Consider the following 25,667-nt stretch of genomic DNA (forward strand, 5'->3'; position numbering starts at 1 on the left):
ATCGTGCTAAAACTTCATAGCGTTAGCACCCTATTTTTTTCAGGCAGGTTGCTTTCACTTTTTCGTGGTGATGAACTACAATATGTTGGTTCCACTTCTAATCAGAAGATAATATCGCTAATGCTAATATTTTTTAATAAATAAATTTATACTATGTTGTTGCCTTGTGAAATCCTGATGTTAGTCTTCTAAAATATTTGAGATCTATTTTTATATGTGGTTATGTATGTATGATTTAGTCACTTTTGGACTATATATCCATTCGTTCTAGTAAAATTATTTATTTTTAGGCTATTTTTACTATATTTTGAAAACGTTATTTGAAATATACCACGCTACGATATAACGTCCATAGGGTTTGAAGGAGGTTGTCGCTATTTCATTTAGCACGCTATTTTAAACCTTGGTATACACCCAAAGGACTTGCATTAATTTGGGAATACTAAACGGTAAACACTACCAAGCACATATATGAGGAGGATTGCCATTTCTTTCACCAGCTTGAGATTGACACTAAGATCATCTACACAAACCTGCTACTACCATATGATCTAGGTGGGTTTGCTCTTTGGCTATACAAGATTGAAGGCATTCCTGATTCAAGATTGTTCGTTGGCTTGAGGGCAAAATCGAATTTCAAGGGAGGGAGAGTGTAACACCCCGTATATGGGCTATCCCTATACGGTTTGTAACCTGGGCCTCGGGTACGACATGGGTCACTGGCCACCGTTCTGTGCGTGGGGTACTAGTAGGCTTGTAATCAAAACAGAGGCTATGTTTTGTTTTTGCACGCAAGGAGAGGTCTAAGACCCCAGAGAATCATTCATTATAGTGGCAGGAATACAATTTGTAGTAAGCCCCTTGCAACAACTGCTCTAAGAACCTAATATTTGAAGATAGGGGCCTACATTTTATAGAAAACACCCTAGAAAGAACTAGATCGAAGCAATCAAGGACAAGAGTGTCTATGCCACTCATCGTCGGCGTCCTCAAGGCGTCGCCGCCGAGGAACGAGAGCCAACTGCTCGGGAGCCTCCTTCCGACGAGAACCCGCAGTCGCGGTCCACCACCATCCTGTGGGGAACAAATCACTTCACAAGAGAGCAGTGTCGAGCACCCACGACGGAGTCAAGCCATGGCCTCCGCAACGGAGGTTGTAGAGTTGTCATCCTCACGGCCTTGGATAGCAACGGCGAGATCGCCAGCTGACAAGGTATCGACTTGTCAATGCCTACAAGTTGTAGACTAGGATTTTCGTGGAAGTAGAGGGCAAGTAGATCTCGAGGGTTTCAGCCGGAAAAGTACTCGACTGGTAAAAAGCTAGGGTTGTGTTGACAATGAATCGATCTCATCTTTCTCCCTCGACTCCCCCTTATATAGGAGGCTGAGCCGAGGGTTTCGTAATGTACAAGTTACAGATAGCGGGAGACTCTTTGAGTTCGTCCCGTAATAGTTACAAGTCCTTATTCCTAATACAATTCTATCTTTCCATACCGACACTTAATTGGGCTTCCGGGCTTCATATTCTTCGAGTCATGGGCCTTCAGTAAACCCCGGGTACCTTCTTCGGCAGGCCCATTGGGGATGCCTATGTCACCAGCTGCTTGGTTGATCTCAGACGAATAGCACCTCCCCGGCAAAGGAAGGCCTCAACACAGGAAGGCTTCAGCTTCAAGATCCTCTTCGATCTCACCACCGTGGTGAGGCAGGGAAGAACAGAGAAGCTTCATCTCCAACTTGCCGTTGCCCTCCACTAACCTGGATTTAGTCGCCGGAGTGCAGAGAGGGAGGCTTCCCGCCCCCCCCCCCCCCCCCTCGCCACCAAGGCCGGCCAGGAGAAAAGAAGCTTGAAACACCAGGAGCTCGTCGCTCATCCCCTCTCCGCCATGGCCGACTAGAAGAGCTTCAGAGATCTTGGTACTACATCGGCTTCTAAGATCCGTTGCCGCTACCTTATTGGAGAAGGTGGATCCTCCTCCTCCCCTACTCGCCTCCAACCGGAGAAGGCAAAGCAGCAGCACCATGGTTCCACCTCCACTACGGGGCGACAGCCCAAACTCTGGCATAACGCCAACAACAGAAGAAATCCTAACCCTCAACTACTCCGGCGCCCTAACTATACTCACTCTGGCCAGCTATTCCGGCGGAGCAGTCGTCGGCGGCCCGGCCAGCGGCGAGCGACTCTCAAAGTACTGTAGGCGTGTGAGAGCCTAGGAGGGGGGAAATGAAGTATGTCCCGAACACCAAACAGAGGCTATGTTGAAAATGAATTGAAGTCTGAACCTCTCATCTCGTTCTCTGTTCCTCACCTCTGTTCTCTCTGATTTCTCATCTGATTTCCTCTCAAATCGTGGTAATCCACTGTATTCTACTGAATCTGCCGTGCTTCCCATTCCTGGGCCACGACATTCTCTTAAGGTCTATGTTGTAAAAGTTGAGGATTGTTTCCTAATTTCTGAACTCTCCGGGATCCTCATTCTAAATTGTACCGCACGCGCTGATGAGTTCATGCAGTATCCCAACCCCTTCGGAGCCTCACGTGGACGTTGTTATGGTGAGGCTCGTAGAGAGAACCGCCACCTCACGTGAATTTAGAATGAAGCTCGTAGAGAGAACCGCCACCTCACGTGGACGTTGTTACGCAGATTACATCAACCCCGAGATCTCCCATGGCTATGCAACGGTGATTTCAATGAGACATTGTATACTACGGAGCATTTCAGTGAGCATGGAAGGGAGGAATGGCAAATGAGAGCTTTTTGAGAGCTTTTCGAGAAGCTGTTGAGGACTGTGAATTGCAGGATCTAGGGTTGTCGGGCCTACCTTACACTTGGGACAACAGGCAAGATGAACTAGCCAATGTTAAGGCCAGAATTGACCGGGCCTTTGGCGATGAGGCATTACTGAATTTGTTTCAAGTTGTGAAAGTAAAGCATGTGAGCATGGTTGAGTCTGATCACTATTTGATCGTGACTAAACTACAGAAATGTAATGGTTCCAAAACCTGCTTATCAATTCTACCAAATCCCAAAGATGCCAAATCCTGATGCTGCTTTGGAGATCTTGGCACCTGAGATGCGATATTGTCCACGGTAAAGGGGACGAGACCATTGCCAGATCCGCTGTTTTCCTCGTAAATTATAACAATTTTCTCCAGGATCAGAGCCATGAGGAATCCTCTGGTCTTGGTTCGTCTACTGTTGACCCTGTGCAGGTTACCGAAGATAGCTGAACGCTTGCCGCCAACCCCAGCAAGCAAACATCCTGGTCGCCACCGTGTGAAGGGGAAACAAAGATGAATGTGGACGCTGCCTTCTGCCCGGCCTCAGGAGAATCGGCGGCCGGTGTAGTTATCCGTGATCACAAGGGTGCCATCATCCTAGCAGCAAGTATGGTTGGAACAAAGTGCAGAGATGCGGAAGAAGCAGAAGCTACTGCTATATATGAAGGCTTGAAGATTGCTGTGGAGTACAACCTGACACCCTCTTCCCTGGAGTCTGATTGTGCTAATGCGGTTGCAGCTGTCAACAATCACTCAGCTATTTCTTCTGTGAACTGGCATATTTACAAGAACATAAAGTTGTATACGAGCGCGCTGCCTAACTGTATCTTATCTAAAGTTGGTAGAAATTGTAATGAAGCTGCCCATAGACTGGCACATCTTGCTACTTCCTCTGGGTCTAGTAATATTTGGCTTTCCCCTGTCCCAGAAGCTGTTAGGGAATTATGTAATCAAGACTCTGTAAACTACTTTGTGAGCTGATTAATTGTTTTTCCCCCTCAAAAAAAAAAGAAATGTAATCAGCAGAGGATTGCCGGGAGACGCACTTTTCATTATGAAAATGTTTGGCAAACCCACGGAGATTATGACAAGGTTGTAGCGGAGTTGTGGCATAATGCAGAAAAGGAGCCTGGTTTGGGGGGTTTCGCTAAATCCCTAACTAGTGTCGAGAAGGGCTTATCGAGCTAGGGTACAGAAACATTCGGAAATTTCAAAAAGAAGTTGCATAACCTTAGAAGAGAGCTGGATCGTGTCCGACGAGGATCCATGGGTCGCGGCCCATCCCTCGAGGAGAAAATACTGATGGAAAAAATAAATGAAGTTCTTTTCCAGGAAGAAATTTGGGTTAAGTAGCGGCCCAGAATTAATTGGCTAAACTTAGGTGATCGCAATACAACCTATTTTCATGTACACGTAGCTCAGCGGAGGAGGATGAATGCTAGTACGACTCTACAACGTGAGGATGGTACGTGGTGTGATGAACCTGGAAGTGCCAAGGAAGAAGTGCAGAGTTTCTATAAGAACTTGTACACATCGGATGGGCCACCAAATATGGGTGGGTTATTGAACCTGGTACAAGAGAAGGTTGTACATGAGGACCATGACATGTTGAATGAGCTGTTTACTGAAGATGAGGTCAAGCGGGCTTTATTTCAGATGCATCCTTCAAAAGCACCTGGTGTTGATGGGTTTACTGCGGGTTTTTACCAGCGACACTAGGACTTGGTAGGTCCTGATTTGTGTGCTGCTATTCTGGGTTTTCTGAATGGTGGAGAAATGCCGGCTTCGATTAATGATACAGCTATTACTTTGATCCCAAAGGTACGGCAGCCCCAATCCATTAAACAGTATAGGCCGATTTGTTTGTGTACTGTTCTTTACAAAATTGCAACGAAGACAGTAACTAATAGAATGAGGCCGGTGTTGGAGTATACTATTAGTCAAGAGCAGAGTGCATTTGTGTCTGGAAGGTTGATCTCTGACACTGCTCTGGTCGCTTTTGAATGTATTCATTCAATGAAAAGGAAAAAAGAGAGGGAAAAAAGGTCAGTGCGTTGTCAAGTTAGATATGATGAAAGCGTATGACATGGTGGAGTGGCCTTTTGTTCAAGCTATGATGACCAAATTGGGTTTTCCACCTAGGTTAATTCGAGTGATCATGAAATGTATCTCTTCAGTCAAATTTTCAGTGAAGGTGAATGGGGTGTTGTTGGATCCTTTTTCTCCTTCACTTGGAATCAGACAAGGTAATCCGGTGTCGTCATATTTATTCCTGATATGTTCTGAAGGTTTAACAGCGTTACTGCACCACTATAACACGGGGTTTATTGACAGAGGAGTTCGGGTCTGTAATAGATCTCCGTGGGTTTTCCATTTGTTGTTTGTTGATGACAGTTTAATTTTCATCAATGCTAATGCTGCTAGCGCTACAAGGTTGAATGATATTTTAACTATTTATAATGAAGCGTCGGGGCAGAAGGTGAACAAGGATAAAAGTGCAATTTTGTTTAGTCCTTGTACTCCGGATGATCACAGAGAGGCGGTGAAGCAAGTGTTGGATATTCAATCTAAGGCCTTTAGTGAGAAATATTTAGATCTGCCGACAACAGTTGGTAGATTGACTAGTGGTGCGTTCGAGTATATTGTCGAAAGTTCCAGGAGGAAAATTAATGGATGGGCGAGAAAAACCTTGCATACCCGGGGAAGGAAGCATTGATCAAATCAGTGATCTAGGCAAAGCCTTGCCACAACATGAGTTGTTTCCTAACGTCTAAGGGGTCCTGCAAGAAATTAACATCCCTCATGAGTAACTTATGGTGGAGTGGAAATTCAGACAAGAGATCTATGCATTGGGTGGCATGGGACAAACTTGCTATCCCAAAGGGCCAAGGTGGTATGGGCTTCCTAGACATGCATATTTTTAATGTGGCTTTGTTGGGCAAACAAACTTGGAGGATTCTTACAAATCCAACTTCTCTTTGCTCCCAGGTATTGAGCACTAGATATCTGCAGAACCAGGACCCGATGTCTGCAACTGCACCAAAAGCAGCGTCGAGGACTTGGAGGGCAGTGCTAGCGGGAAGAGAGGCTTTGAAACTGGGTTTGATTAAGAGAGTGGGCTCGGGCGATTCTATCTCGATCTGGGAGGATAGCTGGATCCCGAATTCAGCATCAATGCGACCCATTGGCCGTTTGAGAGGCACGCGTGACCACTGTAAATGAGTTGATGGTTGATCATCAGTGGAACGTTCCTTTGATCCGCCAGCTGTTTTTCGCTCCTGATGTTGATGCGATCTTGAGCATTTCTTTGCGACGATCAGCTGGAGAGGACTGGACCGCTTGGGACAAGGAGAAATCTGGTGTCTACTCGGTTCGATCAGCTTACAGAGATCTTATTGATAAGAATCGGGTGGAGGAGGTCTTGAGACATGTTGACACTCCTTCCTCTTCTAATAATGACACTAATGTTTGGAAGCGTCTGTGGAAGCTTCCAGTGGTACCAAAGGTGCGTGTATTCTGGTGGCGAGTTGTTCGAGGTATTTTACCAGATTATAGGACTCTGTCACGGCGACATATAAGGGAGAACAGCACATGTGGAATTTGTAAGTCGGAATCGTTAACATTGATGCATGCGCTGATTGAGTGCAACCATGCAAAATTGTTTTGGGATATGCCAAAGGAGCTGCTATTGGTGAAGTTACTGAGACTGCACCCATTGACATGGTCAAGGGATATATTATGTGAGCCATCGATTAGTCCAAAGGCAAGAGTGGTAATTATCACAGTGATGTACTCTATATGGTTTTCGAGAAATAATCTGACACATGGTGAAGCTGGTTTTAATCCAGTGAAGACTATGGAAGTTATCAGGGAGACTCTGCATGCACTTGAATTACCTGTTGACAAGGATATGCCTAAGTCAGCTAGGCCTTCTTGTAAATGGCAGAGACCACCGGTGGATGTTGTCAAGATCAATTCTGATGGAGCTATTCGGGTGGAAAACAGCTCTGCGGCAACGGGAGTTGTAGCACGGGATGCACTGTCTTTTCGTGGAGCACTTGGAAAGTTTTATGAGGGAATATCTGATCCCCTCACAGCTGAGGCTCTCGCGCTACGTGATGCAGCATTTTATGTTGTCCAGAAAGATTTTAGTAGAGTGGTGTTCGAAGTGGACTGCGCTGAACTCGTTCGTAGTTGGCATGGTAGATTGGATGATCGATCTGTGATCAGGCCAGTTTTAGATGAGATTAGTGAGCTAGTGAGTGTTTTATTTTCTTATCGCATTATTCATGCCCGTAGTGAAGCTAACCAGGCGGCCCATTCCTGCGCAAAGTTTGCGAGTTTATATGATGGATCGTTCTCATGGGATGCTGACCCTCCGACTTTTCTCGAACACAGTCTTAGGGCTGATTGTAACTCTATGGTTTTGAATTAATAAAGGTCGTGTTATTGGCGTCATCTTTGCCCGTCTTGGCACTACACTCGACGATTTGGGGATGCGCGGCTACCGGCACCGTGCTCCAACCTCGGTTGGCGGACGATGGCGACGTGTCGTGCCGCTACCTTCTTGAAGGCATCGTCGTCGCAGTCTACGGTCTCTCACTCATGCAGCTCCGGGGGAAACCCTAGGTCCGGGTTTCCCGGATCGGACGATGGCGGCGCGCCCTGCGTCGTTCTACCTCTTAGGGCATCGTTTTTGGAGCAGCTGCTGGATGTTGGTGGATGTTGGTGGAGTGGCATTCATCTACCACATTGTTGGCGTTGAGTCTCGGTGGCATGGTGCTGCAGGGCATCGACGACGGATGCGGGATGATGTATGCGTGCAGGGTGGTGGAGCCGTCTGGCGTCATGGTGGCATCGACGGCAGGTCTTGCAAGGTTAATGGGATGATCTATCTTGAAGATGGAGTCGAGGAAGACGGCGGTAGCAACTTCTGTGGCGTGTGTGTTGGCGTGCGCGGAGCGTCTGCTTGACTGTATGTGCTTCTCACCTGCTATTGGGCGGTTTGGGAAGGCATTTGGTTTTTGGATGATGAGAGTTGGTGTATTGTCACCCCCTTCATCCCATTGTAGGTTTAGTGAGGTGGCTTCGAGGTTGATCTTTTGTATTGTTCTTGTAAGGTTTTGTGAATAATCTAATAAAAAAAGTTGTGTGCATCCTTTGGATGCAGAAGCTGGGACAATATTTTCCCCATTTCGAAAAAAAAAAAGATCGTGTTATTATCAAAAAAAAAAGCCCTTCGGGGCCTTCCTCAGCTAGAAAAAAAAGGTAAAGAAGTAGTCCAAGCACGACTTGGGAATCAAGTAGCTGCTAGCGTGGGTCGTACGCACAACGACCCTAGCTGGTCTTATTATCGCTCTTATCTCGTCATATCTGGCGACAATCAGGTTCCACACAAAGGAACGACGCAAAAACTGTCATCATTCTAGTAGGTCGATGTTAGGAGTTGTGATTTTGGTGTCGTGCTTGTCGAGTCTTCTTTAACGCGAATTGCACAGGTGGTTCAGTGAAATTTCGCGGAAGAAAAGCAAGACAACATGAAGAAAGGCATAGAGTTCCATTCAAACTTCACATGAAGTACTAAAGCTAGCACGATCGTTTCCATCAGCTTGACATATTCACTCTACGTATGCACCATTGCTTGGTCTGCATTCTGTTCTACACCGTGACCAGCTGCAGGCTCTCGAGCTGCATCTTCCTCCTCATGGTGGCGATGAAGTCTTCGAACTTCTTGTTCATCTCGTCCACGTCGTCAGCGCACTCGGGCTCTGTTTCCTGACGCGCCATCTCTCCTCTGTTTCTGCCGTCATCAGCGACCGGTTCTTGAGAGTGCAGATATGAGATCTTGTCCTCCACCGCAACAATCTCCATGCCAACACCACTGTGATCCATGAAGCGGCGTTCAGAGCTGTGTTTGTCGACCGCAGGACCGATGATCTCTCGTGCTACGGGAGATGTTTTCCCGCGCCGTAATCGCGCCGCTGCCTTGTCACGCCCAGGGCTTCGTCGTCGTTCAAGCTTGAGACGACCGTCGTCAGCGAGGGTCGCGCTCTTGGCGTCCGAAGACGCGGCAGCAGCCGCCCTGCTGCTCCGCCTTGCCTCGACGATGCTCTTTGGCTGAGGCTCGGAGCAGGCGTCGTCGCCGCCGTGCGCGGTGGCAGAGCTGGTGCGTCGTCGAGCGGGAGCGGCGAGGAGGCCGGCGTCCCTGAGGATGAGGAGGAGGATGGCGTGGCAGAGGAGGATCATGTTCCTCCGGTTGAGGAGCCCGAGGAGCTGGCGGGCGTCGAACCGGAGCGCGGAGAGGAGGCGGTCGGCGAAGACGGCGGCGGCTCGGGGCGGTTGGAGGAGGAGCGCGTGGGCGAGGAGGGCGGCGGCGAGGAGCGAGAGCAGCGCGGTGATCCTGGCCTCCATTCTCCCCGCCATGGTGATCACGCGGTCGCTGGTGGTGTGATGGCCGATGACTGAAGCCGCTGATTGGTGTGCACTCCTATATAGAAGTAGCAGTGTAGCACGGGCGGACTGAGTGGGGGACGCGCGCGACGACTGCAACGACCTGAACGGGTTGGAAATTTCCAAAGTGTGTAGAGAACATGGGGAGCGACGGGGTGACCGCGTCCACGTCTGGGTTTAATACGTCCAGCAAAGCGGTCTGGCCAGTAGGACTCCGAGTCGGTCTACTCTTTCGGTCGGGTTGGGATGGGGCCCATGTGAATTCGGAATATTTTCACACCTGACCTGAGTGACCTAGGACTGACAGCGATGGAGACCGGATCAAGTCCACCACGGTTCGGCGCAGGGTGCCTGCGGTACGGTGGGCGTGGCTCACGGAGAGACGCGTTGCCCTGCCGAGCAGGCAATTGTTTCAGCGTCCGGAAGAAGGAGACACGCCCTCCCTTTCCCAGGTCAATCAACCCCCACGCATGCGATGCGGCTGATTTCTTACTTTGATCTAGTCCCACAGCGGAAAATATCCACTGAAGCCAGGGTCTAGGTGGACCCAGATTTTCAAAAACTAAAAAAAAATGCTAGTATATTCTAAAACTTCAGAAAGAATTAGAATATAATTTTGCATATACATATATATTACCTTCATACTCAGTTGTGCAATTTTTTAACAAAAATTATGGTTATATGACCTACCCTACATAAAAATGACAAAATATCCATGTAACACTATAATTATTTGAAGTTGGCTCTGGTGGTTAGGTCCTTTGTGGTGGAACCAGCCCACCTAGGTTCAAGTCCTAGACTTGGCATGGTTGTTTGCATTTACCTGGATTTATTCCAGGATTTAATCGGCGCTATGCTTTTAGTGGTAGGTGATGTGCCCGTCAACAGCGAGACATTAGTGGTGACTTCGTCAACCTCAAGATATGCCGGCTCAGTCCCTCGGAGGTGCTCATAGGGGTAGGGTGTGCGTGCGTGCGTTCATAGGGGTGTTTGTACGTGCGTGTTTGTGAGCGTCTGCGTTGTACTGTATTCTCAAAAAGAAAATACAAAGAAAAAATCCTATTTCTTCCGTAGGCCACATACCATCATATTTTGATTTGAAAAATTTGCATGATTAAGTATCAAGGTAATATGTACGTGCGTGAATTATTTCAGTTTTCTAAAACTATAAAATAGCATCAGTATTTACCAAATACGATTGAGTCTGGCAACATCCTATATCATGTAATTGCTCCCAGTCGGCCTAATAAGAGGCCAACATCGCCCCTTATATTTGTTGCGGCCGCCAAATAACTTTCTAACATTCCTTCCTTCGGGGCAGGCTAGGGGTGCCAAACAAGTCTAGACAACACAGCTTAGGATTGTGCATCCAGTAGGTGCATCCAGTACGTCCCTCGTTTAGGTCCATCAAGCAGGATTTGGATCATACACAACTAACTATATATTTTAAAAGGATTGAAAGCTATAATAACAGATCTATGATACCATCTAAGCTTGGGATACTTGGATCCCCAAGATATTAATTACTATTGGCATAGAAACTCGACATGCTATATTAGATCTACGATCTAGTGTTTCTGTTTTGTCAAAAGAAAAATTATATGACTTGCTTGAACTTAAAATTATGGAAAACGCACTATAGATCTTGTACTTCCTGATGATTATACCAAACATATTTTTAGGTAGAGTAAATGATATTATGGTTGACTTACATATGACATTTTGTATTGTTGATTTTATTGGCATGCATATGAGGAGTAAAACCTCCAGCCCTATATTCTAAGACCTTTTTTTGAGAACCACGTGGGCTGCCATTGACTCAAAGGAAGGAAATGTAAAGTTTCAGTTTCCTCACAGGAAGAGCAGGGAGCAATTTCTAGGGAAGAAGAAGGTGGCACAGAGGTACAAGTGTCCACATGATCTTCAAGGTAAGTAAACCTAGCTATAGCCGCTTTATGGGAGGCAACCCATTCATATTTCTTTTGGTTTTTATTTTTACACTCTTGCTGTTGCAGGAGAGTTTTCTTTTGGTTTCTTTTAGGAGTTTTCAATAAAGTACCAAGCTTTACCTATTTGAATGTTTTAAAGTTGACAAAACTATTTGGAGTTGCATATTCCTACACGTTGTTGTTCACGAAATGTATTTTCTGATTTTTTTCTTCGTAACTTTGGATGAGCTGAAATTTATATTGAAGTTGCGAATTGTCATCCTATGTATGCACAAAAATCAGCAAAAAATCCTGACATCCCTATGTGGGCTAAATAATTACTTTTTGTTGTTGCTGTTTTATGGAAAAATTCTATCTTTTGTTGCTTAATCCATTCTTTTGAGTTTCAACTTGAATTTTTTAATTATGTTGATATTTTGTGAATTTTGCAACTTACTCTCTTGACACTTCAAACCAAATTTTATTTGGAGGATTTATAGCGACCTGCATTTTATCTTTATGACCACTAATGTCATCCCCACATAAAAGAAATGGAAAAGCGTTGTGTCGTATAGTTTTTCCACATGGAAGGAAGGACCAACAACAAGGAGGCATTCAAGATATTTTTAATCCATCATCTTGGGGATGCCCATAACACCCCACTAGACCAATCAAACTCTCGGTTTGCACACCTTTTAACATTGTTTTTCATGCATCAATCTGATTTTACATAAGCTTGGAGCGTATGTATCTAGTTTTTATGTTTTTCTTTGCAATTTAAATATTTGGAATAAAAATACCACAATATGAAGATGTATTTAATGAATGTGAATGAGCTACCGGAATAAAATGAAAGTTTAAGTTGGATGCTCAATTGCTAATAGAGAAAGGGGAAGGGGAATAAAAGTTACATTACATGTTGTGCATGTTGTCACACTTTGTTATTTTGTTCATTTATTTGAGCGAGTGACAGGTTGGAAACGTCTTATTTAGTGCTAGATCTTATTTATAGCATATATGTTTACCTTTAGGTTGATCTTGCCTATTAAGAAATGATTAGTACTATGGACACGTTTGCATGCTTGTATATGGTCAACTATACCCTCTTGCTAGCAAAATAATAAAAACAATAAAATCAAGCAAAGAATTGTGCATCCATGATCCCTTAAATCAAGGTATATCAGTAGTGGGCACCATATATACGTATATAGAAAAATGTTATTCCAAGTATATTTATCATGTGTGGGTTTTATTTAGCTTACAAATGGTATTGCTTATGGTTGTGTTTTCCATAGAGAAGTTGGTTGTGGGATGACCACGAACTCATAGGTACAAGCAACCTTGTAGTAGAATAAAAAATGTACACCCGAAAGATAAGTGAAAAAACCCTTTGAGAAAGGGTGCATCCACAAAATATGAAGGCAAAAGGCCTTCGAAAAATGATTCAAAAGGTAAGAGGGTGAGTGTGCCAGCAAATTTATAAAATTTATAGGTACAAATGTATCCAGCCATAACAAATGTGTGTTGGGTGGAAAGAAGCAAAAGGTGTCCAAAAATAAGAGTGCCAAGAAATAGGGTGCAATGGAACGGTGATGTACTATGGTTAAGCATAAACTTAAGAGGTAGTGTTTTGGAAGCTAAATATCACTTGTACATAATCCATGCTTACTTTCTACTTCTTCAAGTGTCCACAAATATAAACATATACATGATTCGAAAGATCAAAGTATGACAATATATACATTGCACTTTCACTTGCTATCATGGTGATGGAAACAACTCTGTGTGTACCAACTCGTTGGGGCATCCAAGTGCAAAGTGTTGTAGCAAGCTTATTTCCCCCCCACAAGGGTGACTCGAGAATTTATGCCGAACTCTCAAGGAATTGGTAACGGGTTGTTTCTTCTTCTCGTCTTCTAGCAACCTGCAAAGCAAAGTTTTTCTTCTTGTGTCCCCAACTCCACCGTGTGCTGGTCAAGCACAAGGTTTCATATTAGTATAGTCTTAGGTAATTTGACATAATGTTTGAATCACAAATATGCTACCTTGACCAAACAAGATTATCAAACTGTCACATGATAATTGTAGCACATTAATTCACTTTAACCCTAGTGAGGCAGCAAAACAAAGGTAAATACCATAGTAGATTTTGAATTTGTTGTCACTATTCAATCACTTCCACCATGGTACGCCATCTAATACACACTTCTGTTCACACATATTCTTGCATATAAGTTGGATCAGAACAAAGTACTTAATAACAGGGTACATGATATGCATCTATCAATACATCTCACACATAATAGGTTCCAATATCATATATCAAATCATATAATAAAGATCCACCACATAGGAATTACATATATGACCATAATCATGTTGGATAACTCATATGGTACTAGATCTATGAAGAACAAGAGAGATATAGATCAAACTACCGCCACAAACCCAAAGTCCAGAGGTGGACTACTCTCTCTTCATCATGGTGATGATGGTGGAGATGTTGGAGAAGGTAGAGATCCCTCTGGCGGCGGCTCCGGCAGAGTTTCCCCCTCCAATTTTGCTGGTTCTGGCTCTGTTTTGGTGTTTTGGTGTTTCTGCAGCCCTCTCCTCGAGAAAGCCTCGGGAGTTAATACGTGCATTTTACATCATCAATATAGGACCTATATGATCTGTTTTGAAAGATATTTGCCATGATTTATCATTATTTATGCCTTTTTAGTTGATTTATGGGACTTAGTCCCTTTCATTATTTGTGCCAGATTTGGACCGCACACCACCGAGCCACCCGCGGCCGCCACGCATCCACTAAAGCGAATGTCCGTTGCGATGGCATTGCTCCGACATGATGGTCAGGACGGGCCAGGTCTCGGCCTCACAGATATGCGGGATAACACTATGGCCTGGACCGTAAACCGCGTTCCGTTGGGATTTCCACCAGTTAGGCTAGGGCTGGGCCTTATTTTATAGCACGACCGTCGTGTCATGCCATGCCTAGGCTTGGGTTTTCTGCACCGGGCTTTGTTCGGCACAAAGCCTGGCCCGGGCCCAGATATGTCGAGGTGTTGCTGGCACCTGGTGGCGAGTAGGAGGAGGAGGTGGGTCGGAGGAGGAAGAGGTGGCGGAGTGGGTCATCTAATATTCCTAAACCAAAGAGGAAGAAAATGATAAATAATGAGAAGAAAATATCTTGGAGCAATTAATATTTTTCTTGAAGGGGTTGGATGATTTATTGATGACCACGAGTCGTTGGACCACTACCGACAATCCCCCAGCCCAACTGTCAGGAAGACATTATCAACAACATCGAGCCCCATTCTCCAACCCAAGCTTCCAAATCTATCTGTCGACGGCAGATTCAGATGGATTGATAGCTTGGTACTCCAACTTTTCTCGTTCTTTCCTGCGCCAATGGCAAGCATCGCCTTAGGCTGCCATCTCCATCCCGCCGCTACTTTCTCGGCTCAGCCGTCCAACGCAAGCAACCAACAGCACCGCCATTGCCCACCTCAGAGGACCCATGCTGCCGGAAGAAGGTGCCTTCTTAGAGTGAAGTCCTCAAATGGCCGCCCACAGATCGGTGCCTCCTTCAGTGATGGTACTCGGACCTGCAACTAGCACGGCTGTCTGAAGTTCTGAACTCGCTGCCGATTGCATACAAGAACACTCTACCGACAAGTGGTTGTTGCAGGGGTGCTAGATGGTCAGTCCTCTGGAGCTGGAGCCGTCGTGCCGGAGCAGGAAGAGAACACCGTCAGTATCACGGTCGTTGGAGCCTCCGGCGACCTTGCCAAGAAGAAGATCTTCCCGGCGCTTTTCGCCTTGTTCTACGAGGACTGGCTCCCCAAGGTTTCGAACTGCGGTTTACCTCTCTTAATTCAGTTAACTACAGTACTGTTCTCCAATTCAGCTTTGGAGCATGCTAGTTCTTTCTTTTAGTTAACCTCTGTTAATGCAGCATTTTACAGTTTTTGGCTATGCTCGTAGCAAGATGAGCGATGAAGAGCTGAGGAACATGATAAGCATGACCCTGACTTGCCGGATTGATCAGAGGTACCGCTTAAGTATTTTCATACTTGATCCCTTGCCGTGTGAGTTGTCTGTGTTGGTCTTACTTGTAGAAGACTATCTGATTTTGCACCTTGCCCTGGGTGTCAATTATTTGTAGTAGTCTGATTTGTGAGGCAAAATTTGGCAATAAAAAAATTAGTACTATGTGCAATGACATGGCATAATATAGTCTCGTTTATTTGTTTGATTTTGCATTTCATTACCAAAATTTGCCTATCATAATGGGCTAACTTTCATACACTGTTTCACAGTCACTCACAATCTCTAGTGGTATTTTCCTGATGTAACAAGTTATATTGGAATGCTGAAATAGGGAGAACTGTAGTGATAAGATGGAGCAATTTCTGAAGAGATGCTTCTATCAGTCTGGACAGTACAACTCAGAGGAAGGATTTTGCGAATTAGATCGAAAACTTACACAAAAAGAGGTAATACTAAATTCATAAAGCATATTTTTTGTACTTGCTATGAGATACAAATTAGTAGCACTGCAGAACTCGTGGAAAATATTCCCTAAAATTGAATTGAATTCATGAAAAATGTTGCATAGAAAATGAATTCATGGCAAATGTTTGTCATCAGGCTGGGAAGCAACCAAACAGGTTATTTTACCTGTCGATTCCACCAAACATATTTGTGGATGTGGTGCGATCTGCTAGCCGCACTGCTTCTTCTCGGGCTGGCTGGACGAGATTCATAGTGGAGAAGCCATTTGGCCGCGATTACGAGTCCTCAGGGGAGCTCACCCGATCCCTGAAGATGTACTTAGAGGAGGAGCAAATCTTCAGGTATATACTAAATGTGCAATGATCAACAGTTTCAGAGACTCTGTCCCATTCTTAGGATTTACTACAATCTCCTGTGCAGGATTGACCATTATCTGGGCAAGGAGCTGGTTGAAAATCTGTCGGTCCTCCGTTTCTCCAACCTTGTCTTCCAGCCACTGTGGTCGAGGGACTACATTCGGAATGTGCAGCTCATATTTTCCGAAGACTTTGGCACCGAGGGTCGAGGCGGGTCTGCGCTACTTTCGATTCATCCAATATTATTACAAACATAATTAGTCAATCGATTCAGCAGATAATGGCTTCGATTTGTTGGTTTTGCGTCGCAGCTACTTCGACAACTACGGGATCATCCGGGACATCATGCAGAACCACTTGCTGCAGATACTGGCCCTGTTTGCCATGGAAACCCCTGTCAGCCTCGCCGCCGAGGACATCCGCAACGAGAAGGTTGTGATGAACAACAGGCAACTTGAATGTTAAGCTACAGTAACGTGGCTAGCCTAGCTTGCTCTGAGGCTCTGAGCATCTGGTGTTGTGTTCATTCAGGTGAAAGTGCTGCGATCGATGAGGAAGCTGAAGCTGGAGGACGTGGTGGTGGGTCAGTACAAGGGCCACACGCGCGGCGGCAAGTCGTTCCCGGCGTACGTGGACGACCCGACGGTGCCGAACGGCAGCGTGACCCCGACCTTCGCGGCGGCGGCGCTCTTCATCGACAACGCGCGGTGGGACGGCGTCCCGTTCCTGATGAAGGCCGGCAAGGCGCTGCACACCCGGCGCGCGGAGATCAGGGTGCAGTTCAGGCGCGTCCCGGGGAACCTGTACCGGGGCAACGTCGGCACGGACTTGGACATGGCCACCAACGAGCTGGTGCTCCGGGTGCAGCCCGACGAGGCCATCTACCTCAAGATCAACAACAAGGTGCCGGGGCTCGGGATGAGGCTCGACAGCAGCAACCTCAACCTCTTCTACTCCGAGGAGTACCAGCGGGAGATACCGGACGCCTACGAGCGCCTGCTGCTGGACGCCATTGAGGGGGAGCGACGGCTGTTTATCCGGAGCGACGAGCTCGACGCGGCATGGGCCATCTTCACGCCGGTGCTCAGGGAGCTGGAGGAAAAGAGGGTGGCGCCCGAGCTGTACCCGTACGGCAGCCGGGGACCTGTCGGCGCGCACTACCTTGCCGCCAACTACAACGTCAGGTGGGGGGACATCAGCAGCGACGGATCCTTCTAGCTAGTGGTCTGACGAACACACCAAGTCCATGCCGTAATTGTTTTTTCTGTCACATTGGTTTCTTTCTGAAAAGGAGGAACGTGTATAGACAACCGATGCACGCAGTCACCCATCATCAACAATTATCATTTGTTGATTTGTTCCGAGGTTTCTCAGAAAATAAAACATTTGCGACAAAGATTACATGTTGCGGTGAGGCAGCGTCCGGAAAGAAAACGGACCGCTCCATTCACGTCGTCTCCTCATGGCGACTGGGGGGCGAACCCTAGCCCACTGTCTTCCCCGGACGCCGCTGAAGAGGGCAGTGGGGATTTGGCCCTAGGCTCCTGATCCTCGGTCCTTGGCTCCTTAGCGCGGTCATATGGAGGGTGGCTGCCACGTTGAGCTCGCCATGTCTGAGGGCGTTGCTCGGTGGTTTCTTCGTGCTCCTCTGCGTTTCCCCCTAGGCCGGAACCCAACGGTTGCCCCTTCACCTTGTGGCGGCGGGCGGCTCCCGGGATGACGACGAGATGCGGTCTCTGGCGGCGAAGGTTTTGCAGGTGGAACCCAAGGTGGGGGCTTTTGGACGTCGGAGCAGCGGCTTCGGGTGGTGGTGACGATGTTGGCTTTGTAGCGGGCGTGAGTGTTGGCCAACATCCCTGACCGTGCGGGCGGCGGGATTGCGGCAAGCTGATGGCGCGGTGTGTTGGCCTCTTTGTCTGCATGCCGCGTCAGATCTAGGAGATCGAACCAACAACACTAGAATATGGAACTCTTGACATGTACTCAATATCTAATAACTTGAAATGCGGAGCAATAAGAGTACTACTTCACGCATATTAAAATGTTGAAATACTTTCTTAATTTAATTTTGTTGATTAAGAAATAACACACTAGATTTTTCGTCGCTTGTAGTTTTCATATCTAGTATTTTCTTAGCAGCACCAAGATCCTTCATCTCAAACTCACTACTTTATTGTGCTTTCAAAGTAGTGATATCTTTCTTGCTCTTGGTAGAAATCAACATATCATTAACATATAACAAACAGTATATAGGTGATCCATTAACAAAATTGATGTAAACAAAACTATCATACTGATATCTCTTAAAATCATGTGCAAACATAAATGAATCAAACATTTTGTACCACTATCTTGGAGATTGTTTCAGATCATAAAGGTACCTCTTTAACTTGCAAACAAAATCCTCCTCTCCGAGCACAAGAAAACCTTCAGTAAAAGCTTCCTTACCAAACCACTTTACCAATAGCGCTACGCTCTCCGATAATGGCGCCAGAAAAGTGTTTTGATGGCTCCCAAGTGCAGGAGATTAATTGTAGTACTTCTCAATAAGAAAGATTGTCGACCCCACGAGGAGCCGAAGGTATTGGTTAGTGGATTTGAAAAGCAAACAGTAATAATAATGCAGTAGTTTTGGTGTTTTGAGTGTATAGTTTGCAACAAAATAAAGTGCATAAAGTAAATAGCAATGTGCAAATGCTCTCAATGAGAGAAATCCCAATCCTCCATGCAGCAAGAGGACAAGCTCAAGTGTGTGTGTGTGCTTATATGAGACAAGTGTCCCCGAGGACGGTATGAATTTACTAGCATTGGAGTTCTACACAACATGTAAATATTTTGTCATGTTTCATCCCCTTAGGACCGAAGCCTAAATTATGTGCAACCATAGATGTGAGCAAACACACCCCTTATGATGGATCCTAGAGCTATTTTCATGTGCAGGTATAGGAATCATTAAGACATAAATGTCTCAGCATAACAATAAGATCATTGATCCCCGACATAAACCCCTCTGATGCAACTCAAAATATTGGAAAACGGTTCTTGTCATTCCGTCCTTTCCAACACTCATTCATTACATTAAAGTGTAGTCCTATGAGCCCATATAGGTGAAGTAATATGCAGTCGATATTCACATAAAATCATCATAAAACAACATAAAAGATAAAAACTTGACCAAATACTTATTGCACATCATATATAATCGTAGCCATATCATTCTATGCCCTCGGGAACATGGGGAACTACTCACAAGTGTCAAAAATGATATCGTATAATATCTCCACCAAATAATGACAAAGTACATGATACGTCTCCAACGTATCTATAATTTCTTATGTTCCATGCTAGTTTTATGACAATACCTACATGTTTTATTCAAACTTTATATCGTTTTGATGCATTTTCCGGAACTAACCTATTAACAACATGCCGAAGTGCCAGTTCCTGTTTTCTGCTGTTTTGGTTTCGGAAATCTTACACAGAAATATTCTCGAATTGGACGAAATTAATGCCCACGATCTTATATTTCACGGAAGCTTCCGGAGAGCCGTAGAGGGACCGAGAGGGGAGCCCTGGGGGCCCCACCCCACATGGCGGCGCGGCCAAGGGGGGGCAGCCTATGGGGGGGCCACCCCTGGCTCCTCGGAGGCTACCCTTCCGCCTATATATTCTCTCCACCTCGAAAACCCTAAAAAGATAAGCCACGATACGAGAAAAGTTCCAGAGCCGCCGCCATCGCGAAGCCAAGATTCGGGGGACAGAAGTCTCTGTTCCGGCACGCCGCCGGGACGGGGAAGTGCCCCCGGAAGGCATCTCCATCGACACCACCGCCATCTTCATCGCCGCTGCTTGTCTCCTATGATGAGGAGGAGTAGTTCTCCCCAAGGCTAAGGGCTGTACCGGTAGCTATGTGGTTCATCTCTCTCTCCCATGTGATCTTTATGTGATCATGAGCTTTGTATCACTATTAATCTATGTGCTACTCTAGTGATGTTATTAAAGTAGTCTATTCCTCCTCCATGATGTAATGTTGACAGTGTGGGCATCATGTAGTACTTGGCGTAGGTTATGATTGTAATCTCTTGTAGATTATGGAGTTAACTATTACTATGATAGTATTGATGTGATCTATTCCCCCTTTCACAGCTTAAAGGTGACAGTGTGTATGCTATGTTAGTACTCGGTCTAAATTGCAACGGTCGATTATGCACTCTAGAGGTTACTTAAATATGAATTCCGAATGTTGTGGAGCTTGTTTACTCCGGCTTGAGGGTGCTCTTGTAGCCCTACACAATGAATGGTGTTTGTTATCCAACAAGAGAGTGTTGAAGTAGCACAAGTGAAGAGAAGTTATTTATTTATGTGATCAATGTTGAGAGTGTCCACTAGTGAAAGTATGATCCCTAGGCCTTGTTTCTAAGCATTGAAACACCGTTTCCAACAAGTTCTGTTACATGTTTGCTTGTTGCCATCTTTATTTCAGATTGTCATTACCACTCATATTCATCCATATCACTTGCATCGTACTATCTCTTCGCCGAACTAGTGCACATATACATCTGACAAGTGTATTAGGTGTGTTGGGGACACAAGAGACTTCTTGTATCGTAATTGCAGGGTTGCTTGAGAGGGATATCTTTGACCTCTACCTCCCTGAGTTCGATAAACCTTGGGTGATTCACTTAAGGGAAACTTGTCTGCTGTTCTACAAACCTCTCGCTCTTGGAGGCCCAACACCGTCTACAGGAATAGAAGCGTGCGTAGACATCAAGCTATTTTTACGGCGCCGTTGCCGGGGAGGTAAGGTAAAAGGTATTCACATCCTTCGACTACTAAGCTATTTCCTAGCATTGTTGCCGGTGTGTGAGTGCTCGAAGCTATTTCCTTTAGATCCTGCAATTGCATCTTTTTGTTTCTTGTTTACACTAGTTAGGCTTAATGGAAAACAACAAAAATATTAGAGATCTTTATAGTATCTATCCTGAGTTAGGACATGAGGTGTTTGAAGAGAAAATTAAAAACCTATGGAACTTTATATGCATGATAATGCCAATGTTATTAGTATGAATGCTTTGAACACCATTGTTGCTAATGATATGGAAAATTCTAAGCTTGGGGAAGCTTATTTTGATGAGCATGATATTTTTAGTCCCCCAAGCATGGAGAAGAAAATTTACTTTGATGATACTTTGCCTGCCATTTATGATGATTATAATGATAGTGGTATTTTGGTGCCACCTACTATGGAGGATAAAGTTTATTATGATTATACCATGCCTGCAATTTATGATGATTACAATGATGGTTGTGATAGTTTTACTCCCACTATTACTAATAAAATTGATTATGCTTATGTGGAGAGTAATGATACTTTTATGCATGTGAATAAGAATGCTTTATGTGATAGTTATATTGTTGAGTTTGTTCATGATGCTACTGAAAGTTATTATGAGAGAGGGAAACATGGTTATATGCATCTTAATAATATTAAGTTTCCCCTCTTTATGTTGAGAATCTTGAAGTTGCGCTTGTGTTGCCTTTCTATGCTTGTTGCTTTGTGCTTACATGACTTGTTTATTTACAAGATTCCTTTTAATAGGAAGTGAGTTAGACTTAAAAGTGTTTCATACTTGCTTTTTGATGCTCTCTTTGCTTCAACTCTCATCCTTATGTGAGCATCATTAAAATTGTTGAGCCCATCTTAATGGCTATAAAGAAAGCACTTCTTGGGAGATAATCCATGTCTTTATTTTGCTACTGTTTTGTTGTGTCTTGGAAGTTGTTATTACTGTAGCAACCTCTCCTTATATTTATTTTATTGCATTGTTGTGCCCAGTAAAGTCTTTGATAGTAAGGTTGATACTAGAATTGGATTACTGCGCAGAAACAGATTTCTTGCTGTCACGAAATTTAGCAGCCCCGTCTGTAGGTAACTCAGAAAAATCTGCAAATTTACGTGCGTGATCCACAGATATGTACGCAACTTTCATTCAATTTGAGCTTTTTCATCTGAGCAAGTTAAGTGCCCCAGAAAAATTCGTCTTTACGGACTGTTCTGTTTTGACAGATTCTGCCTTTTATTTCGCATTGCCTGTTTTGCTATGTTTGATGGATTTATTTGTTCCATTAACTTTCATTAGCTTTGTGCAATGTCCAGAAGTTTTAAAAATGATTATTTCACCTCTGAATATGTGAATTTTTGATTATGCACTAACCCTCTAATGAGTTTGTTTTGAGTTTGGTGTGGAGGAAGTTTTCAAGGATCAAGAGAGGAGGATGATACAATATGATCAAGAAGAGTGAAAAGTCTAAGCTTGGGGATGCCCCGTGGTTCATCCCTGCATATTTCAAGAAGACTAAAGCATCTAAGCTTGGGGATGCCCAAGGCATCCCCTTCTTCATCGACAACTTATCAGGTCACCTCTAGTGAAACTATATTTTTATTCCGTCACATCTTATGTGCTTTACTTGGAGGGTCTGTATGTTTTTGTTTTTGTTTGTGTTTGAATAAATCGGATCCTAGCATTCTTTGTTTGGGAGAGAGACACGCTCCGCTCGTTCATATGAACACTGGTGTTCTTAGCTTTACTTTTAATGTTCATGGCGAAGGTTGAAACTGCTTCGTTCATCATTATATGGTTGGAAACAGAAAATGCTTCATGTGGTAATTGGTATAATATCTTGAATAATTTGATACTTGGCAATTTGTGTGCTCAAATAGATCATGTTTAAGCTCTTGCATCATGTACTTTGTACCTATTAATGAAGAACTACCATAGAGCTTGTTGAAATTTGGTTTGCATGATTGATCTCTCTAAAGTCTAGATATTTTCTGGTTAAGGTGTTTGAACAACGAGGAAGACAATGTAGAGTCTTATAATGCTTGCAATATGTTCTTATGTAAGTTTTGTTGTACCGGTTCATACTTGTGTTTGCTTCAAACAACCTTGCTAGCCAAAGCCTTGTACTGAGAGGGAATACTTCTCGTGCATCCAAATCCTTGAGCCAAAAACTATGCCATTTGTGTCCACCATACCTACCTACTACATGGTATTTCTCTGCCATTCCAAAGTAAATTACTTGAGTGCTACCTTTAAAATTCTATTCTCTGTCTTTACAATATATAGCTCATGAGAAAATAGCCTTAAAAACTATTGTGGTATTGAATATGTAGCTTATGTGTCTTATTTCTTATAAGTTGCTTGTTGAGCGGTAACCATGCTTCTGGGGACGCCATCAACTATTACACCTTGGTTGAATATCATGTGAGTTGCTATGCATGTTCGTCTTGTTTGAAGTAAGGGTGATTTATCATGATCAAATGGTTTGAGTATGCATATTGTTAGAGAAGAACATTGGGCCGCTAACTAAAGCCATGAATCATGGTGGAAGTTTCAGTTTGGATAATTAATCCTCAATATCTTATGAGAATATTATCTGTTGTTGAATGCTTATGCATTAAAGAGGAGTCCATTATCTGTTTTCTATGTTTTTTTTGAAAGGAATACGGTAGGGAAAGCCCCTATAGTGTTTTTTTTAATAATAAGAACCCAAATCTGGGTCCGTGGGGACTTGAACCTGGGTGGCTGGGTTGTACATCCACTTCCCTAACCAAGTGAGCTAGGCTCACTTCTTTTATCTGTTTTCTATGTTGTCCCGGTATGGATGTCTAAGTTGAGAATAATCAAAAGTGAGAAATCCAATGCGAACTTTCTCCTTAGACCTTTGTACAGGCAGCATAGAGGTACCCCTTTGTGACACTTGGTTGAAACATATGTTATGCAATGATAATCCATGTAAATCCAAGCTAATTAGGACAAGGTGCGAGCACTATTGGTAATCTATGCATAAGGCTTGCAACTTATAGGATGTCTTATGCATAACACATATGATTTATTACTACCGTTGTCAAAATTGTTTCTATGTTTTCAAAATGAAAAGCTCTAGCACAAAAATAGTAATCCATACTTCCCTCTACGAAGGTCCATTCTTTTACTTTATGTTGAGTCAGTTTACCTACTTCTTTCTATCTTAGAAGCAAACACTTGTGTCAACTGTGTGCATTGATTCTTACATGTTTACCTATTGCACTTGTTATATTACTTTGTGTTGACAATTATCCATGAGATATACATGTTGAAGTTGAAAGCAACTGCTGAAACTTATAATTTCCTTTGTGTTGCTTCAAAACTTTCTACTAAGAATCTATTGCTTTATGAGTTAACTCTTATGCAAGACTTATTGATGCTTGTCTTGATAATACTATTCATGAAAAGTCTTTGCTATATGATTCAGTTGTTTAATCATTGTCTTTACCATTGCTTCGAATCACTTCATTCACTTCATATGCTTTACAATAATATTGATCAAGATCATGTTAGTAGCATGCCACTTAAGAAATTATCCTTGTTATCGTTTACCTACTCGAGGGCGAGTAGGAACTAAGCTTGGGGATGCTTGATACGTCTCCAACGTATCTATAATTTCTTATGTTCCATGCTAGTTTTATGACAATACCTACATGTTTTATTCATACTTTATATCGTTTTGATGCATTTTCCGGAACTAACCTATTAACAAGATGCCGAAGTGCGAGTTCTTGTTTTCTGTTGTTTTTGGTTTCAGAAATCTTACACAGGAAATATTCTCGGAATTGGACAAAATTAATGCCCACGATCTTATATTTCACGGAAGCTTCCAGAGAGCCAGAGAGGGGCCAGAGGGGAGCCCTGGGGGCCCCACCCCACATGGCGGTGCGGCCAAGGGGGGCGCGCCAGCCTATGGGGGGCCACCCCTGGCTCCTCCGAGGCTGCCCTTCCGCCTATATATTCTCTCCGCCTCGAAAACCCTAAAAAGATAAACCACGATACGAGAAAAGTTCCAGAGCCGCCGCCATCACGAAGCCAAGATTCGAGGGACAGAAGTCTCTGTTCCGGCACACCGCTGGGACGGGGAAGTGCCCCCGGAAGGCATCTCCATCGACACCACCGCCATCTTCATCGCCGCTGCTGTCTCCTATGATGAGGAGGGAGTAGTTCTCCCCGAGGCTAAGGACTCGTACCGGTAGCTATGTGGTTCATCTCTCTCTCCCATGTGATCTTTATGTGATCATGAGCTTTGTATCACTATTAATCTATGTGCTACTCTAGTGATGTTATTAAAGTAGTCTATTCCTCCTCCATGATGTAATGTTGACGAGTGTGTGCATCATGTAATACTTGGCGTAGGTTATGATTGTAATCTCTTGTAGATTATGTAGTTAACTATTACTATGATAGTATTGATGTGATCTATTCCCCCTTTCATAGCTTAAAGGTGACGAGTGTGTATGCTATGTTAGTACTCGGTCTAAATTGCAACGGTCTATTATGCACTCTAGAGGTTACTTAAATATGAATTCCGAATGTTGTGGAGCTTGTTTACTCCGGCTTGAGGGTGCTCTTGTAGCCCTACACAATGAATGGTGTTTGTTATCCAACAAGAGAGTGTTGAAGTAGCACAAGTGAAGAGAAGTTATTTGTTTATGTGATCAATGTTGAGAGTGTCCACTAGTGAAAGTATGATCCCTAGGCCTTGTTTCTAAGCATTGAAACACCGTTTCCAACAAGTTCTGCTACATGTTTGCTTGCTGCC

The 25,667-nt window shown here is 44.3% G+C and overlaps 2 protein-coding genes across 3 annotated transcripts; one reads left to right on the plus strand and one right to left on the minus strand.

Annotated features, from left to right (window-relative positions):
• Window positions 1–8,434: 8,434 nt before the first annotated feature.
• Window positions 8,435–14,477, minus strand: LOC124695768. Its single transcript, XM_047228584.1, has 2 exons — window positions 14,426–14,477; window positions 8,435–9,111 (listed from the first exon to the last, which is right to left on the minus strand). Exons 1-2 carry the CDS (start codon window positions 14,475–14,477, stop codon window positions 8,441–8,443), a joined length of 723 nt encoding a protein of 240 aa, XP_047084540.1. The 3' UTR covers window positions 8,435–8,440.
• On the plus strand, window positions 14,429–17,430 carry LOC124702643 (glucose-6-phosphate 1-dehydrogenase, chloroplastic-like). 2 transcript variants are annotated; one of them, XM_047234804.1, is made up of 8 exons: window positions 14,429–14,758; window positions 14,852–15,009; window positions 15,119–15,213; window positions 15,545–15,659; window positions 15,814–16,019; window positions 16,099–16,248; window positions 16,346–16,466; window positions 16,566–17,430. In XM_047234804.1, exons 1-8 carry the CDS (start codon window positions 14,572–14,574, stop codon window positions 17,250–17,252), a joined length of 1,719 nt encoding a protein of 572 aa, XP_047090760.1. In that variant the 5' UTR covers window positions 14,429–14,571; the 3' UTR covers window positions 17,253–17,430. The 2 variants fall into 2 exon arrangements, with proteins under 2 accessions (XP_047090760.1, XP_047090761.1); XM_047234805.1 differs by lacking the exon at window positions 14,429–14,758 and having other exon boundaries at window positions 14,904–15,009; window positions 15,129–15,213.
• The last annotated feature ends 8,237 nt before the right edge of the window (window positions 17,431–25,667 follow it).

The sequence above is a fragment of the Lolium rigidum genome, chromosome 3, assembly GCF_022539505.1.
Source record: "Lolium rigidum isolate FL_2022 chromosome 3, APGP_CSIRO_Lrig_0.1, whole genome shotgun sequence".
NCBI classification, from domain to species: Eukaryota; Viridiplantae; Streptophyta; class Magnoliopsida; order Poales; family Poaceae; genus Lolium; species Lolium rigidum.

Excerpts from the sequence above, each read along its gene's own strand:
- LOC124695768 (XM_047228584.1), bottom strand. The coding sequence starts at position 14,477 with ATGGGGCTCGATGTTGTTGATAATGTCTTCCTGACAGTTGGGCTGGGG. Across the intron at positions 9,112-14,425 it reads GACAGTTGGGCTGGGGGATT|CCGCCGCCGTCTTCGCCGAC; the intron begins GTCGGTAGTGGT and ends AACCGCCCCGAG.
- LOC124702643 (XM_047234804.1), top strand. The coding sequence starts at position 14,572 with ATGGCAAGCATCGCCTTAGGCTGCCATCTCCATCCCGCCGCTACTTTC. Across the intron at positions 14,759-14,851 it reads CGGTGCCTCCTTCAGTGATG|GGGTGCTAGATGGTCAGTCC; the intron begins GTACTCGGACCT and ends TGGTTGTTGCAG. Across the intron at positions 16,020-16,098 it reads GAGGAGGAGCAAATCTTCAG|GATTGACCATTATCTGGGCA; the intron begins GTATATACTAAA and ends TCTCCTGTGCAG.